Here is a 24,486-nt window from a genome sequence, read left to right as displayed (position 1 = left end):
TAGCCACATGTGGATAGTGACTACTGCACTGGACCTGGAGAACAGGCTTAATTGGACCAACACGATCCACTGCCATGAACTGCATTTCCTTGTCATTTATTTATTTATTTATTTAATTGAAGTAGAGTTGATTTACAATGTTGTGTTTGGTAACCTTGAGTTTGTCTTCTGTGCCTGTGGGTCTATTTCTGTTTTGTATATAAGTTTATTTGTATCATTTTTCCCTTGTCATTTACAACAGCCTGTGACAAGAGGGCATGGGCTTTACAGGCCAACAAACCTGGGTTGGAAGTCAGGCTGTCTCACCTCCACGCTGTGTGATTTTCGAGGTGGTCCATCTCCCGCTGTCTGTTTCCCCAGCTCTAATGATAAGCTCTCACCCCAGATAAAGTTCTCTAAAGGATGATGAGCATTTATGAAAACAAAGGGCCTTGCATTAATTCAGAGTTTTCCTTCAATATGGATGATTTTCTGAAGACCTACAATGTGCCAGGCATGATTTTAGGTGGTGGGGATCAAATAATGATTGAGACCCAGTCTCTACTCTCACAGAGACCACAAGGAAGCGTCCATGGCCTGAGAAAGGACAGAGCAGAGCATGACGGCGGTGGATGCAGTTTTCTTTTCTACGGAGCGGTCAGAGCAGGCTTCTTGAAGGAAATGAACTTTGAGCAGAAACCTCAGGACAGGAGTGAGAAAGCTCTGTGGCTCTCTGTGACAGGAAACACACAGACAGAAGAAAGAGCAAGTGCTCGTCTGTGACACAGGACTTTGGAGTTTACTCTGAATGATGGGACGTCATCCTGACATGAGCAGCGACTGGATCCAATTGACTTTAAATCACTCCAGCCGGAGAATGGACTACAGGGAGCCTTGAGACCTGTTGCAAGGCCACAGCGAGGCCAGGTGCCACATGATGGATGGCAGAGGCCGGGAAGAGGTGGGAGGTTGACACGACAGAGGAGGGGGAATAGACGGGATGTGCTGATGTGAATACACAGACCCCACCACTATTAGGATATCGCTCTGCCAGCAGCCTGAATTCTTTCCGAGGCCCTGCAGCTCAACTGAAGAGATTCTGGCAGTCAAACACTTAAGCAGTGCAATTTGCAATTCATTCTCCAGTCCGTGACCAGAGGGCAAAGAGAAAAGAGGCAGCTGATCACCCAGGTTTAACTCTCTGGCAGCAGCGCGGTTCTAATTATGATGGTTTTGCATCATTTCAGACGGGGGGAAAAACACACGCAAAGAAGAGCTAATGTTAATCATGTGCTTGGATGATGAGATTAGATATTGCTTTCCCTGTGTGGATCGATGACGATTTAATGAACTATCATCAGTAAATCTGGATGAAAATTAAGTGGCATTAATTTGCCACAGACTTCAGACCTTACTCATTCTTTTATGTATAAGATGTACTCCTTAACAGTATTGGAGCTTTTCATCTACAAGCCAAGAGGTTGCTTAGCATAGTGGGTAACAGATTGGTCTCTGGAACTAGAAATCCTGGGTTCAAATGCTAGCTTGCATTAATCAGCTGTGTGATTCTGAGTAAATCACTGAGCTTCTCTGGGGCTCAGCACCCTCTCCTCTAAAGTGGAGGTAAGGTTTTAGTCACCTCAGAGGGCTCCTGAATTATGATATGTAAAATGTTTAGAACCAACTACACCTGGCACATTGCATAAGCGTTTAATGTTTTTATGTATTACAAATGCTTTAAGCAAGGAGGAGTCTTATACATGCTTCCCAACTAAACCAGAAATTTCTCTTTTGCTTTATACTAAGCACATTCAGCTGTGGAATCTCAACACCTACAACGAAAGCAATTCCTTCACTTCTTTTTTTTTTTTTTTTTTCCTACTAATCACTGCCGTCATTGGCCACAGGGTCCTATTCAGAATCACACTGAAAATGGATGGTTCCAACGTGGTCACAACAGTGAGATGTTGTGAGGTTTTATTTCCGCCTGTGTCTACATGTATGTATTGCTTGTACCATGGTTACAATCCTGGTACATACTAAGTAATCAATGATTATTGGAACATTATTACTATCACTACCATGATTTTCATATTTCATTTTGCCTTTTAACATCTTTTTTATCTTTCTGAAGTTATGAAAAGTGATTACAAAGCTATATAATTAATTTTCTAATGTGACTTGAAGAGAAAGTTTAATTTATCCACCTAGTATTTACTAAGACCTTACCACATGCCAGGTTCCCGTGCCAGGGATACAAAAGTGCAAGTTGGATATAGATAGTCCTCCCCTCCAGGAATCCTAACATTTCATTACTTTATATTCAGATCCTAAAATTACTTAGCACCTTGACAAGAGCACTCAGTATAAAAAGCATCACTTTTAATTCTGTTGTGATCAGTAAAAGTAACTGGAGAGTTGTGCTCAAAAGAAGCATCTCTGAGACCAAGTCTTCCTCTCTATCCTCCTCTGAAGTAGAAAAATGTCCAATTTGGGAGCTGCAATGGATCTTAGGGAAGACGGAGAAATCCGTTGCTTAGAAATCGGACTTTAAAACAAGAACTTACTTAGAAATGAAAATAACTGTTAAGTTATAAACTTATTCCACTCTCAAGTTATATGTCACAGAATCAAAATGAGAAGGGACCACGAGGGCAGAAGCCTAAAACTGATTGCAATTCTGATTTTACATCAGCATTGCCAGTGCAGCTTCTAAAAAAAATACGGGTGCCTGCTCATCATGCACTGACATTAAAATTCTGCAGGTACACACTAGAGTTTCTTTTTTCTTTTTTAAAAAAGAAACCCACCATACCCAGTGGCTTCTGATGCTAGGGGATATCAGTAAAACACCACTGATTTATCAAGTGACTGCTTCTAGGTCAGGAATTGGCACAAATGCTACCTTTCTTCAGATGACTTGCCTAAGGTCACAAAGGGAATAAAGGCAGGAGTTGCAATTTAAACTCACATTGTCTGACTCTCGAATCTTGTGGTCTTTCCCCTACACATCAATGAGGCCATTTTTTGGCATAAAATTTGAGTTAGCAGGGGTCACTCTAAAGATGAGCTAGTTAAAAATATCAATTTTGGGGATAAAGAAATGAGTCTCAGGGCAAGAGTTGTATCCCAGTCAGAGGTACAGAGGATCTATGGGCACAGTTTGAACTAGAGGTGGGCTCCTGGAACCTCTAGTTCAGCTTTTTCTTCAGTACACTTTTTCTCTCTAAAGTAAAACACATTCTCCACTTTCATAAAGTATTCCAAATTGTCTTTTAAAACAGAGTATTCTGGGCTCCCCTGGTGGCGCAGTGGTTGAGAGTCCGCCTGTCGATGCAGGCGACACAGGTTCGTGCCCCGGTCTGGGAGGATCCCACATGCCGCGGAGTGGCTGGGCCCGTGAGCCATGGCCGCTGGGCCTGCGCGTCCGGAGCCTGTGCTCCGCAACGGGAGAGGCCACAACAGTGAGAGGCCCGCGTACCGCAAAAAAACCCCCACAAACCCCCCCCCCCGAGTATTCTGACTCCACCCCAAATGAGATCTTCAAGAGTGTCATACCTCCTAGTAGGTATAAATTAGCTAAATATACAAAATACACAGGGGGCACAGGTAGTTATGCTACATATAATATAATTCCCTTTAAAAAAATATTTATTTATTTGGTCGTGTGGGGTCTTAGTTGCGGCAGGCGGGCTCCTTAGTTGTGGCTCGCAGAGTTAGTTGCGGTATGCATGTGGGATCTAGTTCCCCAACCAGGGATCGAACCTGGACCCCCTGCACTAGGAGGTAGGAGTCTTATCCACTGCGCCACCAGGGAAGTCCCAATATAATCCCTTTTCTTTTTCTTTCTTTCTTTTTAAACCATTTTTTAAGTCTTTATTGAATTTGTTACAATATTTTTAAAAATTAATTATTTTTGGCTGTGTTGAGTCTTCATTGCTGCACATGGGCTTCCTCTAGTTGCAGTGAGTGGGGGATATTCTTTATTGCAATGTGCAGGCTTCTCATTGTGGTGGCTTCTCTTGTTGCAGAGCACAGGCTCTAGGCGCACGGGCTTCAGTAGTTGTGGCACGCGGGCTCAGTAGTTGTGGCTTGCGGGCTCCAGAGTGCAGGCTCAGTAGTTGTGGTGCACAGGCTTAGTTGCTCCGTGGCATGTGGGATTCTCCCGGACCAGGGATCGAACCCGTGTCCCCTGCATTGGCAGGTGGACTCCCACCCACTGCGCCACTAGGGAAGTCTGAATTTGTTACAATAATTGCTTCTGTTTTATGTTTTGGTTTTTTGGCTGCGAGGCATGTGGGATCTTAGCTCCCTGACCAGGGATCCAACTCGTACACCCTGCATTGGAAGGCAAAGTCTTAACAACTGGACTACCAGGGAAGTCCCACTTCCTCTTTTAAAGTAAAAAAAGCTTTATGGACCAAATTCTACAACTTTTGTAAATTAAAAAAAAAAAAAATTCAAAACAATAGTAATCACCTTCTATCCAGATTTTCCAAACGCTTAAAAAAGCCTCTAGACTTACACTGGTGTCAGGTGATGGGCTGTCTGAATGCAAATGCCATGTGAAAAATTAAGAAAAATAAGTCATTCTCCTTACTGGACAGCAGAGGGAGAAGGAGGAAAGGACTAACCATGGGAAGATGGGCAGCCAGGCACAGGAAGAAGGCGCTGCCCTTTAAGAACTTGAGTGACATCGATAGGCACGGACATGTTGATAAAGAAGACACTTGTAAACAAATAAGTAATGGCCCCAGCTGCCAGGGCTATGGATAGACATGCCCAGCAAGCCCAAGCCTGACCTAGGAAACTGTCTCCAGAAATTTACAAATGATATTTCAACCTCTGCTTACTTCCATTGGTGGGAGGGGGATTAAAGAAAAAAAAAATGCTAAAAACCAAAATGCACCTGATTTCGACCAGAACAACAATAAAAAATGAGCTTGGGAGTTAAGAGTGAAAACCAAAATACAAATGTAGCTAAGTTCTGCCACAAAGTAGAAAAGACTAGTTTTTTAAAGCATAGAAAGCCCTACCTTTGAGATATTTATTCTTGAGAATCAAGAGGGGTATAGACTTCATGAGTTTATCAATCTGCTTACCAGGAGTTATGATGGAAATAAGATTCATTAGAAAGAATCAGTGAAGTGGCCATTTGCTTTCTCATTTAACCTAGCCGCTATCCTAAATGATCATCAAACCTTCTCATTTACACCCCCATCATACAAGAGGAATGATTAAAATGCCAGCCCCAATTCAAGTAACTGATATATGGCAGAAACAAATACATTTATATGCTTTCTAGAACGATTAATAGTAGCTGGTGTTAGCTTGCCAAGTGCAGATGTACAAACTTTCTATCTGACACATAAATCAAACATAAGGCATGTGGCATATTTTAAAGACTGTTGATGTTACAGTGATTTAAAGTTACTCACGTTCTGGAATTAACTATGTAAATGTTGACTAACGTGGCAATATATTCTGGATCTTCCCTTATTAATTTAATGTTATAAAATATAATGGCGTTAACCAAAAGAAGGTCTTAGGAATTAAGAAGAGAAAATGTAAACATATTTGAAATCAAGGGGTATATTTTTATAATGAGTTGTTTGCTAATTTGGGCAAATTCATTACAATATGGCTCCAGTAACCACTGTAAGTTAGTAAATTACAATGAGACTTTACTTTTTGGTCTCCTTAAAAGTGAATTGAATGGAACAGAAAAACTGAACAAAATGACAAAAGAAACGAAGGAGTAAATAAATGAAGAAGGAGAGCAGGGTGATTTGTGATGTCAAATGAGCAGTGGCTGAATCAGAGATGCCCTGATGTACCAAGAACTATTTAAAAGTTTCCACGTTGCCGGCCACTGAAACCAGCAATTGGGCAAAACTCAGTGGTGTTCAGAGTTAAGTAGGGCAGGGCACTAGACTGGAAACCAAAGAATCCAGGTGAACTTCTCAATCCTACTGCTGGCTGGGACCTTCCTTTTCAGGGATGTGGTAAAAATGATGTGAGAGGTGTGTGTAGGTTTGAAAAGTGCTTTGTGAACTGCTCACTTGTCTGTAAGCGCCAGGTACCATCATCCCCCACCCCCTCCCTCTCCTCCTCATCCTTAACCTCAAGTCACTTCCTACTACATCTTGGTCACTGTTTAAAACAAAATTATCTGTGCAGTCAAGTGGTCTAGGTACAGGAAGAAACTTCAAAATTTTATTGGTAGAAATAACTTTTAAAAAAATAAAATCTGCAAATGGGTTTTACACCTGTTCACGAAGGGTGGACTGAGCATTGCGATTCACACAGACAGTTCTGAATTTTGGATTTCCTCCCCACAACCCCAATCATTTTGATCACAGAACACACAGCTTCACGAGAGCCCGAGGACACGGCTGTTGCGACATAAACAAGCTTTTCTGTCTCGATGAAACCGAGAGGAAATAAAAGTCTGGGTCCTGATCTCTTCTCAGAGGGTCAGAATACTCTGTGCATGAAACACATCCTATTGGCAAGGGTCAAGGAAACGACCAAACTCAGGCCCATTGTGGGAGGTGATCAATCAAGATTAGTCACAAATACAGACCCAGGAGCAAGACATTTCAACAGGCGGAAAATGTTTCTCAGTGTGAGGTCCTGGGAGTTCCGGTGGCACAGAGGTGGGGGGTTGCTGGCAGGGGAGAGAAAGCCAACTGTCTCAGGATTTAGAATACCCCACCTCTCTGAGATCCTTAACCCCTTCATTAAAATGTGGGTATGCTGAGATGTTTTTAATACGATCGGTGGAGCCGTTGTTGCTGCCAAGTATAAATAATCACATATCCATTCATTCATTCATTACCTATTCATTCATGAACACCTAGCGGGAGTCAGGTACTGTGTTAAGTACTGGGGATACAGCTGTCAACATGCAGAGGTGGGCTCTGGCTTTATGGAGCTTATATTTGAATGAAAAAGAGAGAGTAAAGGGAACCCTCCTACACTCTTGGTGGGAATGTAAACTGGTAGAGCCACTATGGAGAACAGTATGCAGGTTCCTTATAAAACTAAAAATAGGGCTTCCCTGGTGGCGCAGTAGTTGAGAGTCCGCCTGCCGATGCAGGGGGCACGGGTTCGTGCCCCGGTCCGGGAGGATCCCACATGCCGCGGAGCGGCTGGGCCCGTGAGCCATGGCCGCTGAGCCTGCGCGTCCGGAGCCTGTGCTCCGCAACGGGAGAGGCCACGGCAGTGAGAGGCCAGTATACAGCAAAAAAACCAAAAAACTAAAAACTAAAAATAGAGCTACCATCTGATCCAGCAATCCCACTCTTGGGCATATATCTGGAGAAAACCATAATTCAAAAAGAAACACGCACCGCAATGTTCATTGCCGTGCTATTTACGATAGCCAGAACACGGGAGCAACCTGAATGCCCATCACCAGAGGAATGGATAAAGAAGATGTGGTACATATATACAATGGAATATCAGTCATAAAAAAGAATGAAATAATGCCATTTGAAGCAACTTGGATGGACCTAGAGATTGTCACACTGAGTGAAGTCAGAGAAAGACAAATATCGTATGATATCTCTTATAAGTGGAATCTAAAAACAAAGGGTACAAATGAACTTATCTACAAAACAGAAATAGATTTACAGATGTAGAAAATAAACTTGTGATTCCCGGGGGTAAGGTTGGGGGAGGGATAAATCGGAAGATTGGGATTGACATATACACGCTACTATATACAAAGTAGATAACCAATAAGGACCTACTGTACAGCACAGGGAACTCTACTCAATACCCTGTAATGACCTACATGGGAAAGGAATCTAAAAAAGAGTGGATATATGTATATGTATAACAGATTCACTTTGCAGTACGCCTGAAACTGACATAACATTGTAAATCAACTATGCTCCAATAAAAATTTTTAAAACTATACTCCAATAAAAAAAAAAAGAAAAAGAGAGAGGAACAAAGAAAAGTAAATATACAAAACAATGGCTTGTGATAATAATGATCATGATAAAAGCTATTAAGAAATGGGGTGATGCAGCAGAGATTACATAGGAGTGCTTGCTGGGGGCTACTTTAGATAAGTAATCAGAGAAGCCCTCTCTCAGGAGGAGCCCTGAATGAGATGGAGCCAGCCAAGTGAAGAGCTGGGGAAAAGAGTCTTCCAAGCAGTGGAAACAGAAAGTGCAAAGGCCCTGAGACAGAAGGGCTTAGAGTAGTGAAGGCACTACAGAAAAGAAGCCAGGTGGCCAAGCACAGTGAGGAAGGTAGAGGAGTGTGAGATGAGGCTGGAAGAGTGGCTGAGAGCCACGTTTTGCATGCACACTGTGTCGACCAGGTTCAGGAGACTTAAAAGATAAAGGTTCTCAAAGCTTAATGGGTTTTAAAAGGCACAGTCTGATTTACATTTAAAGGTATAGAAACAGAAGGGCCCTATGGTCCTTTCCCCGCCATGTCCTCCACCTGCCTTTTGCCTGTAGAAAAACTTTACTCAGAGAATAAGTTTAATCAGAGAAGTGAGAAAATACAGAAGCTAAGGAAAACAGCCAAACAGAACCAAATAATAACAGTTCAGTCATTAAGCAAAGTCAGGGACCTTTAGTTCCTCCTCAATGGCTATAGATAATATTCTGAGCCGTATCTTTTGAGCTGGTTTGTAGATACAGAACCCCCCCGCCCCCGCCCAAGTGGAAGAAGCTAACTACATGATGAACAGACTGTAGCCATGACAGAAGCTGCCACAATTCCGAGAACAGGCCTCAAAGAAATGGGAACAAACTGACCCTGGAACTGAAGACTAACTGTACTTGAAACAATCAAGATGACGCTGATCAGACCACCGCTTGGCCAATTTCAAGATGACTGTCAGAGCTGACTGTACCGTTTCTGCATGTAACCCTCTCCCTCTGGCTATAAAAAACTCTTGCCCACTGACTATCTGCTGGCAGGGAATGGCCTTTGGACATGAGTCCACCCTCCCCCCAGCCTGCCCACCTTTGAAATAAAACAAACTTTCCTTTCCACCAACCTTGCCTTTGTATTAGCTTTTCAGTGACAAGCAGCCAGACCCCACTTTCGGTAATAGCATCACTCTAGCTGCATGTTCCTTTGTATGAATACATAAAGTATAAACATAACCTTTATTCTAAAGAGGCTAGCATTTAGAGAAATCAGAAGGCATTTTGAATGCATTTCCAAATATTTAAATAAAAATGATATTAAAGGCATAGACAGACATTCAGAAAGCCTCAAATAGCTACCTGATAACCAGTAAGTACAACAATGGATTTGGGTTTAAAAACAATGAAAGATAATAAATCTACATACCTCCTCGTTGCACTAACAATGTGACCTCACTTCCCTTTGGACATTCGATCAGCATGTCCACAACTTGATTGTGAGTCAGAGCCTGCACGTTCTTCTTATTAACTTCCACTATAAGATCCCCTTCCTTCAGGCCTCGGCACCGTGGACTGTCGACAATCTGTTTCACTCTTTGGCCGCCACCCCCAGGACTGTCCGCAATAGTAAAACCAAAGCCCATTGGCCCTTTGACTATATGAACAGTTATGAGTTCTGGCTGAGTGGCTATGGAGGAAGCCAAAGAGACAGTGTCATTGGGGTAACCATGGGAACCATTTGAAGCCACATCTGCAGGGCTGCTTGGCCTGGCGTCCTTCATGCCATTGACTTTGCCTGTTTTACTACTGTGACTAGCTGGCGAGTCATAGGTCTCTTGCCCATTCACAATAATTGGTTCTTTATCCAAAATGGCCACAGAAGTCACTAAACTCGTGTTGGGGTCATCTGGGTCAAAAGGCAATGGATAACCTCGGCAGAGTTCAAGGTCCACGCTGGCACCGATGGGAATGGACTGGAAGATTTTCACAACTTGTGCATGTGTGTGTCCCAAAACACAGGTGTCATTCACGCTCACAATCACATCTCCTGCAAAAGAGCTGATGGTTAAAAAAACAGTGCCCAGAAAAGTTATATCAATTTTATACTATCAAATCCTACCAACACGAAACTGAACTGAAACTGTTTGGGGGTATAGTACCGTAAAGCACAAAGAGACTGCTTCTATTAGTTATTTTGTGCTAATCAGGCATTTTTGTAGCATCAAGTGTCTTCCCTGCTAATGAGAATATAATGATCATTGAAAGAACACTGGAGCTTTCTTCTGAAAAAAGTTCTCACTATAAAAAACCAAGTTGAGAATTCATTTATTCAAATGGATCTACATTTTTAGTAAATTACTGCCTTACCGTACTCAACAGCACCCTAACAGTTCCCCAAAATGGGGAAATGTTAAAATGCTTCAAAGCTTTTCATTTATACCAGGGAATGCATTTACTTAGTGCAGGAACCTTGTTCATTCGCCAAGTTTCTAAAGGACACTTACAAACTTATGAAATCATGGTGTCATCTGGTCCTGACCACACAGGACCATGTGGTGTCTCATACCTGTTTCCATCTTGCCGTCCAACGCGGCGGGACCATCTAGGACCAAGCTCTTGATCTGCAGAAACTCGTCAGGCTCATCCCCTCCAACGACCGTGAAGCCAAAGCCACGACTGCTTTTCCGCAGCTTCGTGTGAATGAATTTGCCTTTCAACTCTGAAGGGTTTCGCGTAAAAAAGGGTTTGCCTGGATTAAAACAAGAAATGTATAAGGAAGAGCACCAGGAGTGAAAAGATGAATTAACTAAGAAATGATAAGAACTTAGAGATAATTCTCCAAGCTCCTGTGCTGGGGCATGTGGGCACAAAGGTGTCCTAAGAAAGTCCTCTCTTGATTTCAGTACTAAGGGAGTTCCTAGGCCCCTTTGTGTAAGGAGGGGGCTAGGGTACATAGTTTGTCAGCCCAAAGATCCAAAAGAAAATGTAAGAGAAGGATGACATTGGTGTCCATCGTCTGACATGGATCCCTAGTTTTATTTCATGTAGTTTGACAGCTAACTACATGAGGTTCTTCAGAGGAAGAGGAGTGGGTCTTTGCTTGGTGTCTTCTGTTTTGTCATAGTTTATATTTTCCAGTATGGCTTCCAACATATTGCCTTGTGCTTGGCTTCCACTTATAAAACCAATTAAGCAAAAACTTTAGCTTTCAGACAAACAGAAAATTCATTCTGAAACTAAACAGATAATACTAGGAGACATAGTAATAACTTGACAAAAATGGAGAATCACTATTTTAAAAATTAAAGTCATAACTCTACTGTGAATTGAATTCTAAACTTCACCTGATTTTTCCTGTTCATTTGCATCTTTTAACAATTTGTGGAATTGCCTAGGTAGGTCTGCTGCTAAAACTTAATATTTTAAAAAAAGTTTAGGACATGTGGCTTAGAATATTTAAGGAAAAAGAAAAAAAACCCTAAACTAAACAAAACAGTAACAAGAGCCAGATGGCTCCGAATTCAGTCTTCTTCTTGAAAACAAATTAATAGATGTACAGCTTCCAAACATGCTACCTAAGGTTTTATTGAGTTTTCTTGATAACATTCACAAATAACATTTTGTACACAAACCCAAAATTTTATTTTGGGTTTGGGCATTTCTCTATAATTAAGAAGCTCATTGGAATTTCCCTGATTATCCCCTGTAGTGAACATCATTCTATGCTCAGACTCTTTCAACTCTCCTAATTATACTTCCCATCTCCCGCCCTTGCCACAGCTTCTCCGTCTGCCCTATTTCTTTTCTATCAAAAATGTTATACAGATAAATACATAAATAAAAATTAAAAAAAAAAATAAAACAAACAAACAGGAGAAAAAGTCTCTATGTCTCCATATACCCCTACACTACGAAGCTGGCACCCAGGAAGGAAAGTTATTTTTGGTTAGCTGTATCTTTTATCTTTTTTTTTTTTTGCGTTATGCGGGCCTCTCACTGTTGTGGCCTCTCCCGTTGCGGAGCACAGGCTCCGGACGCGCAGGCTCAGCGGCCATGGCTCACGGGCCCAGCCGCTCCGCGGCATGTGGGATCTTCCTGGACCGGGACACGAACCCGTGTCCCCTGCATCGGCAGGCGGACTCTCAACCACTGCGCCACCAGGGAAGCCCACGCTGTCTCTTTTTTAAAAGGTCTCTGGGCACACATACAATCTTTAATTGTACAGTTCAAAAGCTTCTGGCTCTTAAGAAGGCTGTTTTAAATTGCCCGGAGTCACAGGTCTGCTCACTCACCTCCTCCTCCCTAGAGCAGTCCCAAGGCTGGTGGGAAGCATGACAAGCTACACCTGTCCCCGTGGCTAATGAAAGGCGAGAACTAGCAGGATTCACCATGCGAAGTCGTCTGCCAGAGCACCAGGGAGGTGATGTCAAGTGCAGCCAGCGCTTGTACTGAGACAGTTGCTATGGTAATTACTAGATGGAAAATCGAGGACTGTTGAGATAACCTCCAAATTTTCCTTTTTGGGATATGTGAATAGCAGACATTCTTGAGGCAGAGGCTACTAGGGTGAGCTCAAAGGGAAATGTATTTCACTTATGCAAAGCCATGAATAGCCATCGCCTTCTCACTGAGGCTTTCTCTGTCCACCATATTAAAAGCTGCAATACCTCCTTCAACATTCACAATCCCCCTTACCTGCTTTACTTTTGTTGTTAGCACTTATCACCATCCCACACAGTATACATCTTACTTATTGGTTGGGGGTTGTGTCTCCCTCTCCCCAGCCCCTTGCAGGAGGGGCACTGCACATGCCCACACATACAACACGAGAATGGAAACCCCATGAGGATTTCTGTTTGTATATCCAGCGTGTAGAACGTGGTCTGTTTCAGTGTATGTGCTCCAAAAAAACGTGTGTTGAGTGAATGAATGAACAACAGCACAAAGAAATGAGATTTAACGTGTCGTTGAGAAGGCGGAAGGAGGTGGTTGAGTGTGTAAGTTTCTCACACTGATTATAGGCAAAGTTAGAAAATGTAAAAATGGGTCTGGCAGATTATCTGAATGAAATGTTTTAAAGCTATTAGCATATTTTGAGCTCAGAATGTTTTCAGCTTAAAAGAGACATGAAGAAGACTTTGAAATTACACCACTGACTTCCTGTTTGAACACTTAACTAGGGAGGGAAGATGAGAGGGTTTCACATTTATGCACGTTTTATTACATTTTATGTATGGGTAGACCATCATTTACTGTAGTTCTGGAAAAGAAGTGCTTTCCTACCCACAAGCAGTGGAATGTGGAGCTCTCTGCTGCAGCCCTGTGGCACGTGGCATTTTCTAAGAGATGCTAATCTCTTTACTAGTCACCACTTGTAGACGTGGTTATGTGTGAGGATCACCTGGGCAAGTTTTTTTTTTTTTTTTTTGTGCTAGGTGGGCCTCTCACTGTTGTGGCCTCTCCCGTTGCGGAGCACAGGCTCCGGACGCGCAGGCTCAGCGGCCATGGCTCACGGGCCCAGCAGCTCCGCGGCATGTGGGATCTTCCCGGACCAGGGCACGAACCCGTGTCCCCTGCATCGGCAGGCGGATTCTAAACCACTGCGCCACCAGGGAAGCCCGGGCAAGTTTTTAAAGGGGCTGCCCTGGACTCAGTGAACCAGGATCTTCTGGGTCTCGGCCCAAACATCTACTCTTGAATAACCCATAGGTGCTTGCTTCTCTGCCAAGCTGCACTATTCTTGGTAGCACTGTTTGAATACCCTACACCAGTGCTGTCCAAGAGCACGTCCTGTGATGTAGGAAATGCTCTGTATCTGCACTGTCCAATATGGCAGCTGCTGGTCACACGCAGCTCTTGAGCCCTTGAAACATGGCTAATAGAACCAAGGAACTGAATTTTTGAGTTTTTAATTGTAATGAACTTGAATTTAACTGGTAGCCAGTAGCAGCCAAACTGGATGGCACACATTGAGACTATGCAATGAAGTATCCCACAAAAAACAACAACAAAAAGGTGTTAGCCAAAAGTTAAACTGTTCCTAATGACAGCTAGGGTTCAAATCTGTGCTCTACTGCTTCCTGGCTGTGTGGCTTTGGGCAAGTTTCTAAACCTCTCTCTGCCTGAGTGTAGGATGCATAAGTGGAGGTAATACGGGTACCAACCTCACCATTCACATGATGGTTGTAGGAAGAGCTGTGGACAGATAACATAGGTAAAGTGCTTAGGGAGGTGGCTGCTGCATAAAAGAGCTCAATAAATGTAGGCTATTATTTTGATGATGGTGGTGGTGAAGTGGGTGGGGTAAATGGGCGGCTACAAAAATCTCTGAGCATAAGGTGGAAGATGGAGAGATTTCCCTTTAAGATTTCTCTTTAAAATTATCATTTGCTGGGATGAGAAGTATACTTTTGATCATAAGCAAGTTTAGTTGAGCAGTGAACTTAGCAAAATTAATACCAAACAATCTAACCCTATTAGCTATATAGCTTCTTCCTGAGAGTACTGTCAGGAACGTAGACCAGGCTGCTTAACAAGCAGGAAGGGAACTCAGAGTTGTAACCTATGATGATAATATCTAATTTAATGTTTCTCACAATTGCAGCTTGGAGTCAAAGGGTATGGATTTAAACTGGCTTCTGTATCCATTATATTCCAAAGATATGACTATATTTGAAAGACAAGAATCAATGTAGAGACTATGGAGTAGAACGGTTTTACAAATAATGACTAGTTCCCACAGGGAGTTCAGTGACCCTCTTCCAAACCCTAACCACTATGGGAGCCTAGAGGACTAAAGTAAAAAAGAAAAAAAGAAAAGGGAAAAAAGGGCCTAAAACAAGAGAAGAATCTGAGATAAAGTTGCTAATAGAGATCAATTCCATCTGGACTCTTAACTCAGCTGGTGCACTAAGCATTTGGCACCCAGAACCTGAAACTTTAAAGCTTTAACTGATTTAATCTCTAATACAATTCTTTAAGGAAGCTAGGCTGGTTATCATGGAAGTACATACGTTGTTTCACACAATAATAAATTTAGCAGAGGTGATTAGGTTTAGTTCGGGGTATCCCCCAGTGGGAAATAAAACCAGTCTCCTGCCTCCATAGAATTTAAAGTCTGAAGAGGAAACTGTTGTTAGATAATTGAACACAAAGAAACACTAATTATCAACAGTTAAATTCTATAAATGAGAAGTTTAAGATGGGAAGAGTAAGACAGGGGAATCCAGCAAAAACCTTAGGTGAGTAGAAGTTAGCAAAGAGTGGGACGAGAAGACAGCTGCAAACAGGGAACAGCATATGCAAAGGCCCTGATGTGGTCCATAGTTTTGCTGATTTAAGGAACTGAAAAGAGGTTCAAGGAACTGAAAAGTTAGTATAGCTAACTTACCATGAGCAGGAAAATAAGACAACATGAGGCCACAGAGGAATTTCAAATTTAAAAAAATACAAAGCAGGCCACAATCATGTTGATATGAATTAATATATAATTATCTTCTATATTCTATCTGTATTAAAACCATTAACACCATAGAAAAGTACGAAATTATTATTTTTTTAAAAAGAAGATGTTGGGGGTAGGAGTTTATTAATTAATTTATTTGAAATTATTTCATATAAGTTGATATTAATACCAATGTCATGACAATATCAGCTAAAAGGGAAACAATTTTTCTTATGAAAATTATAATGGAGGAATGAAAATTAGGGAAAAGAGTTATTCTACTTATCTTTTAATGTCTAACACAATTATTTATTTCTTTTAAAATGTAGAGAAGGAACACAAATTTTACAGTTTTTTTAATGGTTCTGTAACACAAACTCCCCAACACTATCAAATATGATGCTTGTTCTATTTTTTTTTTTTATTTAAAAGAAAAAAACTAAACAAAAAACCCCCAAACCTTTTCTATCCCTTAAGAGTAATGAGGCCTGAAAGTAGCAAGATTCTGGAGCTTCCAATTTTCAAAAATGAATCTGTGTAGGGGATGCATACTATTTGTGAATGTAAATAAGTGAGACCCAATGAAGGGATGTAAAACATGCATAAACGCCAAAACTGCAGCAAGAAGAGAGGTTAGAGTTTAAAACACAATAGTATCAAACCATTTTACATTTACAAGAAAATCTTAGTCGAAAGCAAATACGCTGACTAGAATCTTGAAATATCTAGTGCTGAATTTTCAGTGTATCTTATTTAACATAATATTAAATATCTGTGGTCTCTAAATCAAGGATTCACAACTCTAAGATGATTTCCCCGCCCCGCCCCCAAGGGGCATTTGGCGATATCTGGGGACTTGTTTGTCACAAAGTGGGAGGGATTCTCCTGGCACCTAGTGGGTAGAGGCCAGGAACGCTGCTCAGTGTCCTACAATACATACAGGACAGCCCAAAACAAAGAACTGTCTGGGAACAATTCTTTGGAATGACCTGGGAGTTACAAGATTCCACTCTTTAAAGTTTCTTTAAAAAAATTAAGATTTCGAGCCAAATTAGGATACAATTATAAAAACACTTTACCCTGAAGTGGAGCTTCTCTGGCCTGCTCCAGATTGCTTGGGGGGTGGTTTGGAATAATAGGAGGCACAAGCGATGAATGATCTTCTGTCCATTCTACAAGAAGACAAGAAACAGTTTGCTGTTTTTCCTTCCATTTGCTTACTTAAGATTACTTACTTAGGTTGGCTTACTTAGGATTCACCTTCTTCTTCATTATAAAACTTAATTATAAAACTACCCAAACCTATAAAACCAGAAGCAGAGAGCTTCGAATGAAAAGAAACTGGTATCTGACCCCACTCTATGTTAAGGATAATAAGGTCCCTCCCACTGTGTGTGTGTGTGTGTGTGTGTGTGTGTGTTTCTGTCTCTGTCTCCTAAGATCTTTGAGGACAGAAATACAACCAATAAAAATACAACTAATAAAATCTTCAGCTCTCTCTGGCTGGAGAGTACAAAGTGAGACCAAGTAAAAAATATCAGGAAAGATATAGAGTCAACTAAAGCTGGCCCAATATGGGAGAAACTTCTCTAATGCAATTTAGACCTAGGCTGGGCTGCTGAAGCCTGCTTGTCGGGGTAGTGAAGGTGGATTGTAGCAGTTTGCTAAGGTGCTATCCCCTATCATCTCTCAAACCCAAATGGGACCCATTACTAAAACTCCTGAGTCCTGACTAAGTCGTACTCACTTTGGAGGCCCAGAAATAACCCACTACGAGTGACCCTTGAGATCTACCCCAAAGTCACTTTTCCAGCTAAGCTAACATAGTCAGTTGTGTATGTACACTCAATTTTAACACTCATAGTTCAACTGTACACTCCCATGTCCCAAACTCATTAAAAAAATTTTAAATAGAAAGAGATTAAGGCAGAAAGGAGACCTTTTCAATGGGTGAGTATACTCACAGACACATAGACACATACAAACATACTCTCTCTAAAATACAGTCTATGGCAGTGGTTGTCAAACTATGACTTACAGGCCAAATTGGTCCCAATGTCTATTTTTATAAAGCTTGTAAGCCAAGAATGGTTTCTCCATATTTAAATGATTGAAAAAAATCTAAAAAGAATATTTTATAACTCATGAAAATTACATGAGGTTCAAATGTTAGTGTTCACACATAATGCTTTACTGAAACACAGCCATGTCCACTTGTTTACATATTGTCTGTAGCTGTTTTCATAACATACGGGCAGAGATGAGTAGTTTTAATAGAGATTGTATAAATAGCAAAGCCTAAAGTATTTATTATATGGCCATTTACAGAAAAAGTGTGCCAACTTCCATGCTATGGTCTATATTTATTATACTCAATATTATAATAAGAGAAGTATTATAATTGATATTCGTATACCTGATATTCACATATTACACTGGAGGGGTACTAAGCCTATTATTTTTAAAGATTGCAAAGAAAAATGAGGAAAAACCTAAGCATCTATTAATAAATAGATGGCTAAATGAAGTGCAAAGATTCATAAAAGGAAATACTATGCAGCCATTAAAAATCACAAGGTAGGAAACCTTCAAGATGGTGGAGGAGTAAGACATGGAGATCACCTTCCTCCCCACAAATACATCAGAAATACATCTACATGTGGAACAACTCCTACAGAACACGTACTGAATACTGGCAGAAGACCTCAGACTTCCCAAAAGAAACTTGCCACGTACCTGGGTAGGGCAAAAGAAAAAAGAAAAAACAGAGACAAAAGAATAGGGATGGCACCTGCACAAAAGAATAGGGAGGGAGCTGTGAAGGAAGAAAAGTTTCCACACACTAGAAGCCCCTTCACTGGCGGAGACAGGGGGTGGCAGGGGGGAAGCTTCGGAGCCACGGAAGAGAGTGCAGCAACAGGGGTGCAGAGGGCAAAGTGGAGACATTCCTGAACAGAGGATCGGTGCCGACCAGCACTCACCACCCCGAGAGGCTGGTCTGCTCACCGGCCTGGACGGGTGGGGGCTGGGAGCTGAGGCTCGGGCTTCGGTCGGATCCCAGGGAGAGGACTGGGGTTGCCTGCATGAACACAGCCTGAAGGGGCTAGTGCACCACAGCTAGCCGGGAGGGAGTCCGGGGAAAAGCCTGGACTTGCCTAAGACGCAAGAGACCATTGTTTCAAGGAGCGCGAGGAGAGGGGATTCAGAGCACCACCTAAATGAGCTCCAGAGACGGGCGTGAGCTGCGGCTACCAGCGTGGACACCAGAGACGGGCATGAGACGCTAAGGTCGCTGCTGCAGCCACCAAGAAGCCTGTGTGCGAGCACAGGTCACTCTCCACACCTCCCCTCCCGGGAGCCTGTGCAGCCCGCCACTGCCAGGGTCCTGTGATCCAGGGACAACTTCCCCGGGAGAACACACAGTGCGCCTCAGGCTGGTGCAACGTCACGCTGGGCTCTGCCACTGCAGGCTCGCCCCACATCCTTACCCCTCCCTCGCCCAGTCTGAGTGAGCCAGAGCCCCCCTAATCAGCTGCTCCTTTAACACTGTCCTGTCTGGGTGGACACAGACGCCCTCAGGCAACCTACATGCAGAGGCAGGGCCAAATCCAAAACTGAGCCCCAGGAGCTGTGTGAACAAAGAAGAGAAAGGGAAATTAAGCCCAGCAGCCTCATGAGCAGCGGATTAAATCTCCACAATCAACTTCATGTACCCTGCATCTCTGGAATAACTGAATAGACAATGAATCATCCTAAAACTGAGGTGGTGGACTTTGGGAGCAACTGTAAACTTGGGGTTTGCTTTCTGCATCTAATTTGTTTCTGGTTTTATGTTTATCGTAGTTTAGTATTTAGAGTTTATTATCATTGGTAGATTTGTTTATTGATTTGGTCGCTCTCTTCCTTTTTTAAAAATATATAGTTATCTTTTTTTTTCTTTTTTTCTTTTTGTGAGTGTGTATGTCTATGCTTCTTTTTTTTTTTTTTTTTTTTTTTTTTTTTTTTTTTTGGTGGTACACGGGCCTCTCACTGTTGTGGCCTCTCCCGTTGCGGAGCACAGGCTCCGGACGCACAGGCTCAGCGGCCATGGCTCACGAACCCAGCCGCTCCGCGGCATGTGGGATCTTCCCGGACCGGGGCACGAACCCGTGTCCCCTGCATCGGCAGGCGGACTCTCAACCACTGCACCACCAGGGAAGCCCTATGTCTATGCTTCTTTGTGTGATTTTGTCTGTATAGCTTTGCTTTTACCATTTGTCCTAGGGCTCTGTTTGTCCTTTTTGGTTTTTTTTAGTATAGTTTTTAGCACCTGTTTTCACTGGTGGATTTATTTTTTGGTTTGGTTCCTCTCTTCTTCCTTTCTTCCTTTTTTAAAATTATATTAAATTATTTTTTATTAAATTTTTTTTTTTATTTTAATAACTTTTCTTTTCCTCCCTCCCTCCCTCCCTTCTTTCTTTCTTTCTTTCTTTTTTTTCCCTCCCTTTTCTTCTGAGCCGTGTGGCTGACAGGGTCTTGGTGCTCCAGCCAGGTGTCAGGCCTGTGCCTCTGAGGTGGGAGAGCAGAGTTCAGGACATTGCTCCACCAGAGACCTCTTGGCTCTGCATAATATCAAATGGCAAAAGCTCTCCCAGAGATCTCCATCTCAACGCTAAGACCCAGCTCCACTCAACGACCAGCAGCCTACAGTGCGGAACACCCTATGCCAAACAACTAGCAAGACACGAACACAACCCCATCCATTAGCAGAGAGGCTGCTTAAAATCATAATGAGGTCACAGACACCCTAAAACACACCATTGGATGTGGTCCTGCCCACCAGCAAGATCCAGCCTCATCCACCAGAACACAGGTACCAGTCCCCTCCACCAGGATGTCTATACAACCCAATGAATGAATCTTAGCCACTGGGGGAAGACACCAAAAACAACAGGAACTATGAACCTGCAGTCTGCGAAAAGAAGACCCCAAACACAGTAAGTTAAGCAAAATGAGAAGACAGAGAAACACACAGCAGATGAAGGAGCAAGGTAAAAACCCACCAGACCAAACAAGTGAAGAGGAAATAGGCAGTCTACTTGAAAAAGAATTCAGAATAATGATAGTAAAGATGATCCAAAATCTTGGAAATAGAATGGAGAAAATATAAGAAACGTTTAACAAGGACCTAGAAGAACTAAAGAGCAAACAAACAATGATGAACAACACAATAAATGAAATTAATAATTCTCTAGAAAGAATCAATAGCAGAATAACTGAGGCAGAAGAACAGATAAGTGACCTGGAAGAGAAAATGATACAAACACAAAGATATTACAAACACATGGAGAGATATACCCACTTCTTGGATTGGAAGAAGCAACATTGTGAAAATGACTATACTATCCAAAGCAATCTACAGATTCAAAGCAATGGCATTTTTCACAGAACTAGAACAAAAAATTTCACACTTTGTATGGAAACATGAAAGACCCTGAATAGCCAAAGCAATCTTGAGAACAAAAAACAGAGCTGGAGGAATCAGGCTCCCAGTCTTCAGCATATACTACAAGACAACAGTAACCAAGACAGTATGGTACTGGCACAAAAACAGAAATATAGATCAATGGAACAGGATATAAAGCCCAGAGATAAACCCATGCACATATGGTCACCTTATCTTTGATAAAGGAGGCACGAATATACAATGGAGGAAAGACAACCTCTTCAATAAGAGGTGCTGGGAAAAGTGGACAGCTACATGTAAAAGAATGAAATTAGAACACTCCCTAACACCATACACAAAAATAAACTCAAAATGGATTAAAGACCTAAATGTAAGGCCAAACACTATAAAACTCTTAGAGGAAAACATAGGCAGAACACTCTATGACATAAATCACAGCAAGATCCTTTTTGACCCACCTCCTAGAGAAATGCAAATGAAAACAAAAATAAACAAATAGGACCTAATGAAATTTAAAAGCTTTTGCACAGCAAAGGATACTATAAACAAGACCAAAAGAGAACCCTCAGAATTGGAGATAATATTTGCAAATGAAAAAACTGACAAAGGATTAATCTCCAAAATATACAAGCAGCTCATGCAGCTCAATACCAAAAAAACAAACAGTCCAATCCAAAAATGGGCAGAAGACCTAAAGAGACATTTCTCCAAAGAAGATATACAGACTACCAACAAACACATGAAAGGATGCTCAACATCACTAATCATTAGAGAAATGCAAATCAAAACTACAATGAGGTATCTATCACCTCACACTGGTCAGAACGGCCATCATCAAAAAATCTACAAACAATAAATGCTGGAGAGGCTGTGGAGAAAAGGGAACCCTCTTGCACTGTTGGTGGGAATGTAAATTGATACAGCCACTATGGAGAAGAGTATGGAGGTTCCTTAAAAAAGTAAAAATAGAACTACCAGATGACCCAGCAATCCCACTACTGGGCATATACCCCGAGAAAACCATAATTCAAAAAGAGTCATGTACCACAATGTTCACTGCAGCACTATTTACAACAGCCAGGACATGGAAGCAACCTAAGTGTCCATCGACAGATGAATGGATAAAGAAGATGTGGCACATATATACAATGGAATATTACTCAACCATAAAAAGAAACGAAACTGAGTTATTTGTAGTGAGGTGGATGGATCCAGAGTCTGTCATACAGAGTGAAGTCAGAAAGAGAAAAACAAGTACCATATGCTAACACATACATATATGGAATCTAAAAAAAAAAAAAAAAAAGGTTTTGATGAACCTAGGGGCAGGACAGGAATAAAGACGCAGATGTAGAAAATGGACTTGAGGACATGGGGAGGGGGAAGGGTAAGCTGGGACGACGTGAGAGAATGGCATGGACATATATACTCTACCAAATGTAAAACAGATAGCTAGTGGGAAGCAGCCGCATAGCACAGGGAGATCAGCTCGGTGCTTTGTGACCACCTAGAGGGGTGGGATAGGGAGGGTGGGAGGGAGACGCAAGAGGGAGGAGATATGGGGATATATGTATATTTATAGCTGATTCACTGTTATAAAGCAGAAACTAACACACCACTGTAATGCAATTATACTCCAATAAAGATGTTTAAAAAAATTTTTTTAAGTTAAAAAAAGGTGAATCTATACTAAGTAGCATTGAAATTTGTGCAAGAAATATATTTGAGTGACAAAAACAGGTCACAAAACTAATACACATACAAATATATATTAATATATAAAAATTATGATCTACTTTTTGTAAAAAGATGCATATTTGTACATCCCCAGAAAATGTCTGCAGTGTTTATTGCTGAGAATGGGATGGGAGCCAGTAGGGCCTCCACTGGCTTAAATGGAGAACTTAAATGTTCTCCACTCTTGAATTGTTCATATTTTTGTGAAGAGAGTGAACTAACTTGTAATTTTTTAAAAGCACTGAAATTAACAGTGTTTTCTGATTCTCATACGTAATGTTCCTAAAATTAAAAGTTAGTTTCATACCCAGCACCTCCTCTTAAAGTGCTAAAAGTGGTTTGGATTTAGATACCAGGTGCTGTGCAAAAGCTACTGGGCACAGGGTAGTTCTTTCACCATTAGAACCTTTCTCCAATCTCAAGGCAGCCCCTTTCCAAACTAGAGTGGAGATTGGGTGCTTTTAAACTGGGCCCCCCACTTTAGCTGTCCAGGTTGAGGGTATGGAATCTAGCAGAGGTTCTGCATTGGTCCCGGCCCTTGCAGGACATCAAGTCCCCAGCACCGCAAAGGACGTGATGCTCAGGGCCAGTTCTGACCACATGGGGGTGTCAGCGCGCAGGCTTTGCCCAGAGCTCCTCGGCCCACAGATCACGGGAAAGCGAACCTTCTGGCTGCTGCTGCTGCTGTTGCCGTTGCTCCAGCTGCTTCTTCCGTTTGGCTTCTAGAACCGGGTTCTCATATTGTGTCTTCCTGTTGATGTGGCTGGAGCAGAAGGCAGATTGCATTCAGTTAGGAAACACTGCACCCCACAAGCAAAGAGCCAGTCAGTCCAAGTCCCTTGATTAGACCTGAGCAAAGCAGGTGGTCTGAGATGTTGAGCATCTTGTGTCAAAAAGCACAGTTAGGAAGATGCAATAAAATAAAAACAAAAATGAATGGTTTCCATATACTGACTGCTTATTTGTACCAAGCACTGTGCTACCAGCTTTACATGCATTTTGTTTCAAAAATCTTCAACAAATACTAGGATAGAGGCCCTATTTTTATTCCTATTTTATGGATAAGGAAAGGAAGTTTCTGAGCAGTTAAGAAACAGCTCACCTAACAAAACAGAACTAGTCGACAGTATAGAGGATTCAAGCTCAGACTGGTCTGCTTTCAAGCCCCAGGATTATAACCACTGACTCTGCCAAATGCCCAAGGAATCACGTGACAGGAGGGTGTTTCTTTAATTCAACAAGAAGTCGATTATAGAATTATTTTAAAAGGAGATTAAAGTGAAGATGTGGTGCTGTCTGTAATACGTAATGCCAGAAATTCTGCGTAACTTTCTACAATAGAATTCACGGAAGCATAAGCATTTCCCAAATGATCAAGTTAAAAGAAGGACTCTACTAACATCTGTCAACTGTTCTGATCAATAGGCATGGAGTCACGATTCAAAGGATAAGCCTTAGGCAAAAAGACTCCGAATGCAGCTAACCTAAGCAAATGTGATGTGTTCAAAGTGACAAGGACCCAAATACTTCAGATGGCTCCAAAACTAATAAGGCCAAGGCAAGATAAAAATACACACATATACACACACAAACATATATATAAATCCAAATGCATATTTTTTTGCCATCACCTTATTTAGTGCATGTATATGTACATACACACATAGTACACAAACACACATACAAGCATAAACATATTCCCATCTTTTTTCCTTCACCAAAATCATACTTCCTAAGAAGTTTGAAAATATTCCTATTATGTGATTATTTAGGACTCAAAATATTTTTTCAAGCCAGGCTTTATTTTTTAAAGACAGGCTTGTCAAGTAGGGTAGATAGACTGACTACCCTTAATTCCTATTACAGAACTACTTGTTTATTTCCTAATTCTGGTAGGCAATTTCATGCTACGATATAGTCTAACATTCACAGGCACGTGGATCTGAGAAGACAGGGAGGAGAAATGTATGGTAAGGTAA

At 41.7% G+C, this 24,486-nt stretch overlaps 1 protein-coding gene across 25 annotated transcripts in view; it reads right to left on the bottom strand.

Moving 5' to 3' along the window:
* The window catches only part of MAGI1 (membrane associated guanylate kinase, WW and PDZ domain containing 1), a 618,261-nt gene that overhangs the window by 70,346 nt on the left and 523,429 nt on the right, over positions 1-24,486 (bottom strand). For 23 of the 25 annotated variants that reach the window (XM_067043710.1, XM_067043713.1, XM_067043703.1 and 20 more), the window contains 4 exons: positions 23,173-23,270; positions 16,404-16,496; positions 10,447-10,629; positions 9,307-9,927 (listed from right to left, as the gene is read on the bottom strand). In XM_067043710.1, the coding sequence (XP_066899811.1) occupies positions 9,307-9,927; positions 10,447-10,629; positions 16,404-16,496; positions 23,173-23,270 (995 nt within the window). The remainder of the gene's footprint in view (positions 1-9,306; positions 9,928-10,446; positions 10,630-16,403; positions 16,497-23,172; positions 23,271-24,486) is intronic. The other 2 variants (XM_067043709.1, XM_067043722.1) reach the window with 1 other exon arrangement.

Source organism: Kogia breviceps, chromosome 10 (genome assembly GCF_026419965.1).
Source record: "Kogia breviceps isolate mKogBre1 chromosome 10, mKogBre1 haplotype 1, whole genome shotgun sequence".
Taxonomy (NCBI): domain Eukaryota; kingdom Metazoa; phylum Chordata; class Mammalia; order Artiodactyla; family Physeteridae; genus Kogia; species Kogia breviceps.
The sequence above is the reverse complement of the archived record's forward strand: the minus strand, read 5'-3'. Positions and strand labels throughout refer to the sequence as shown.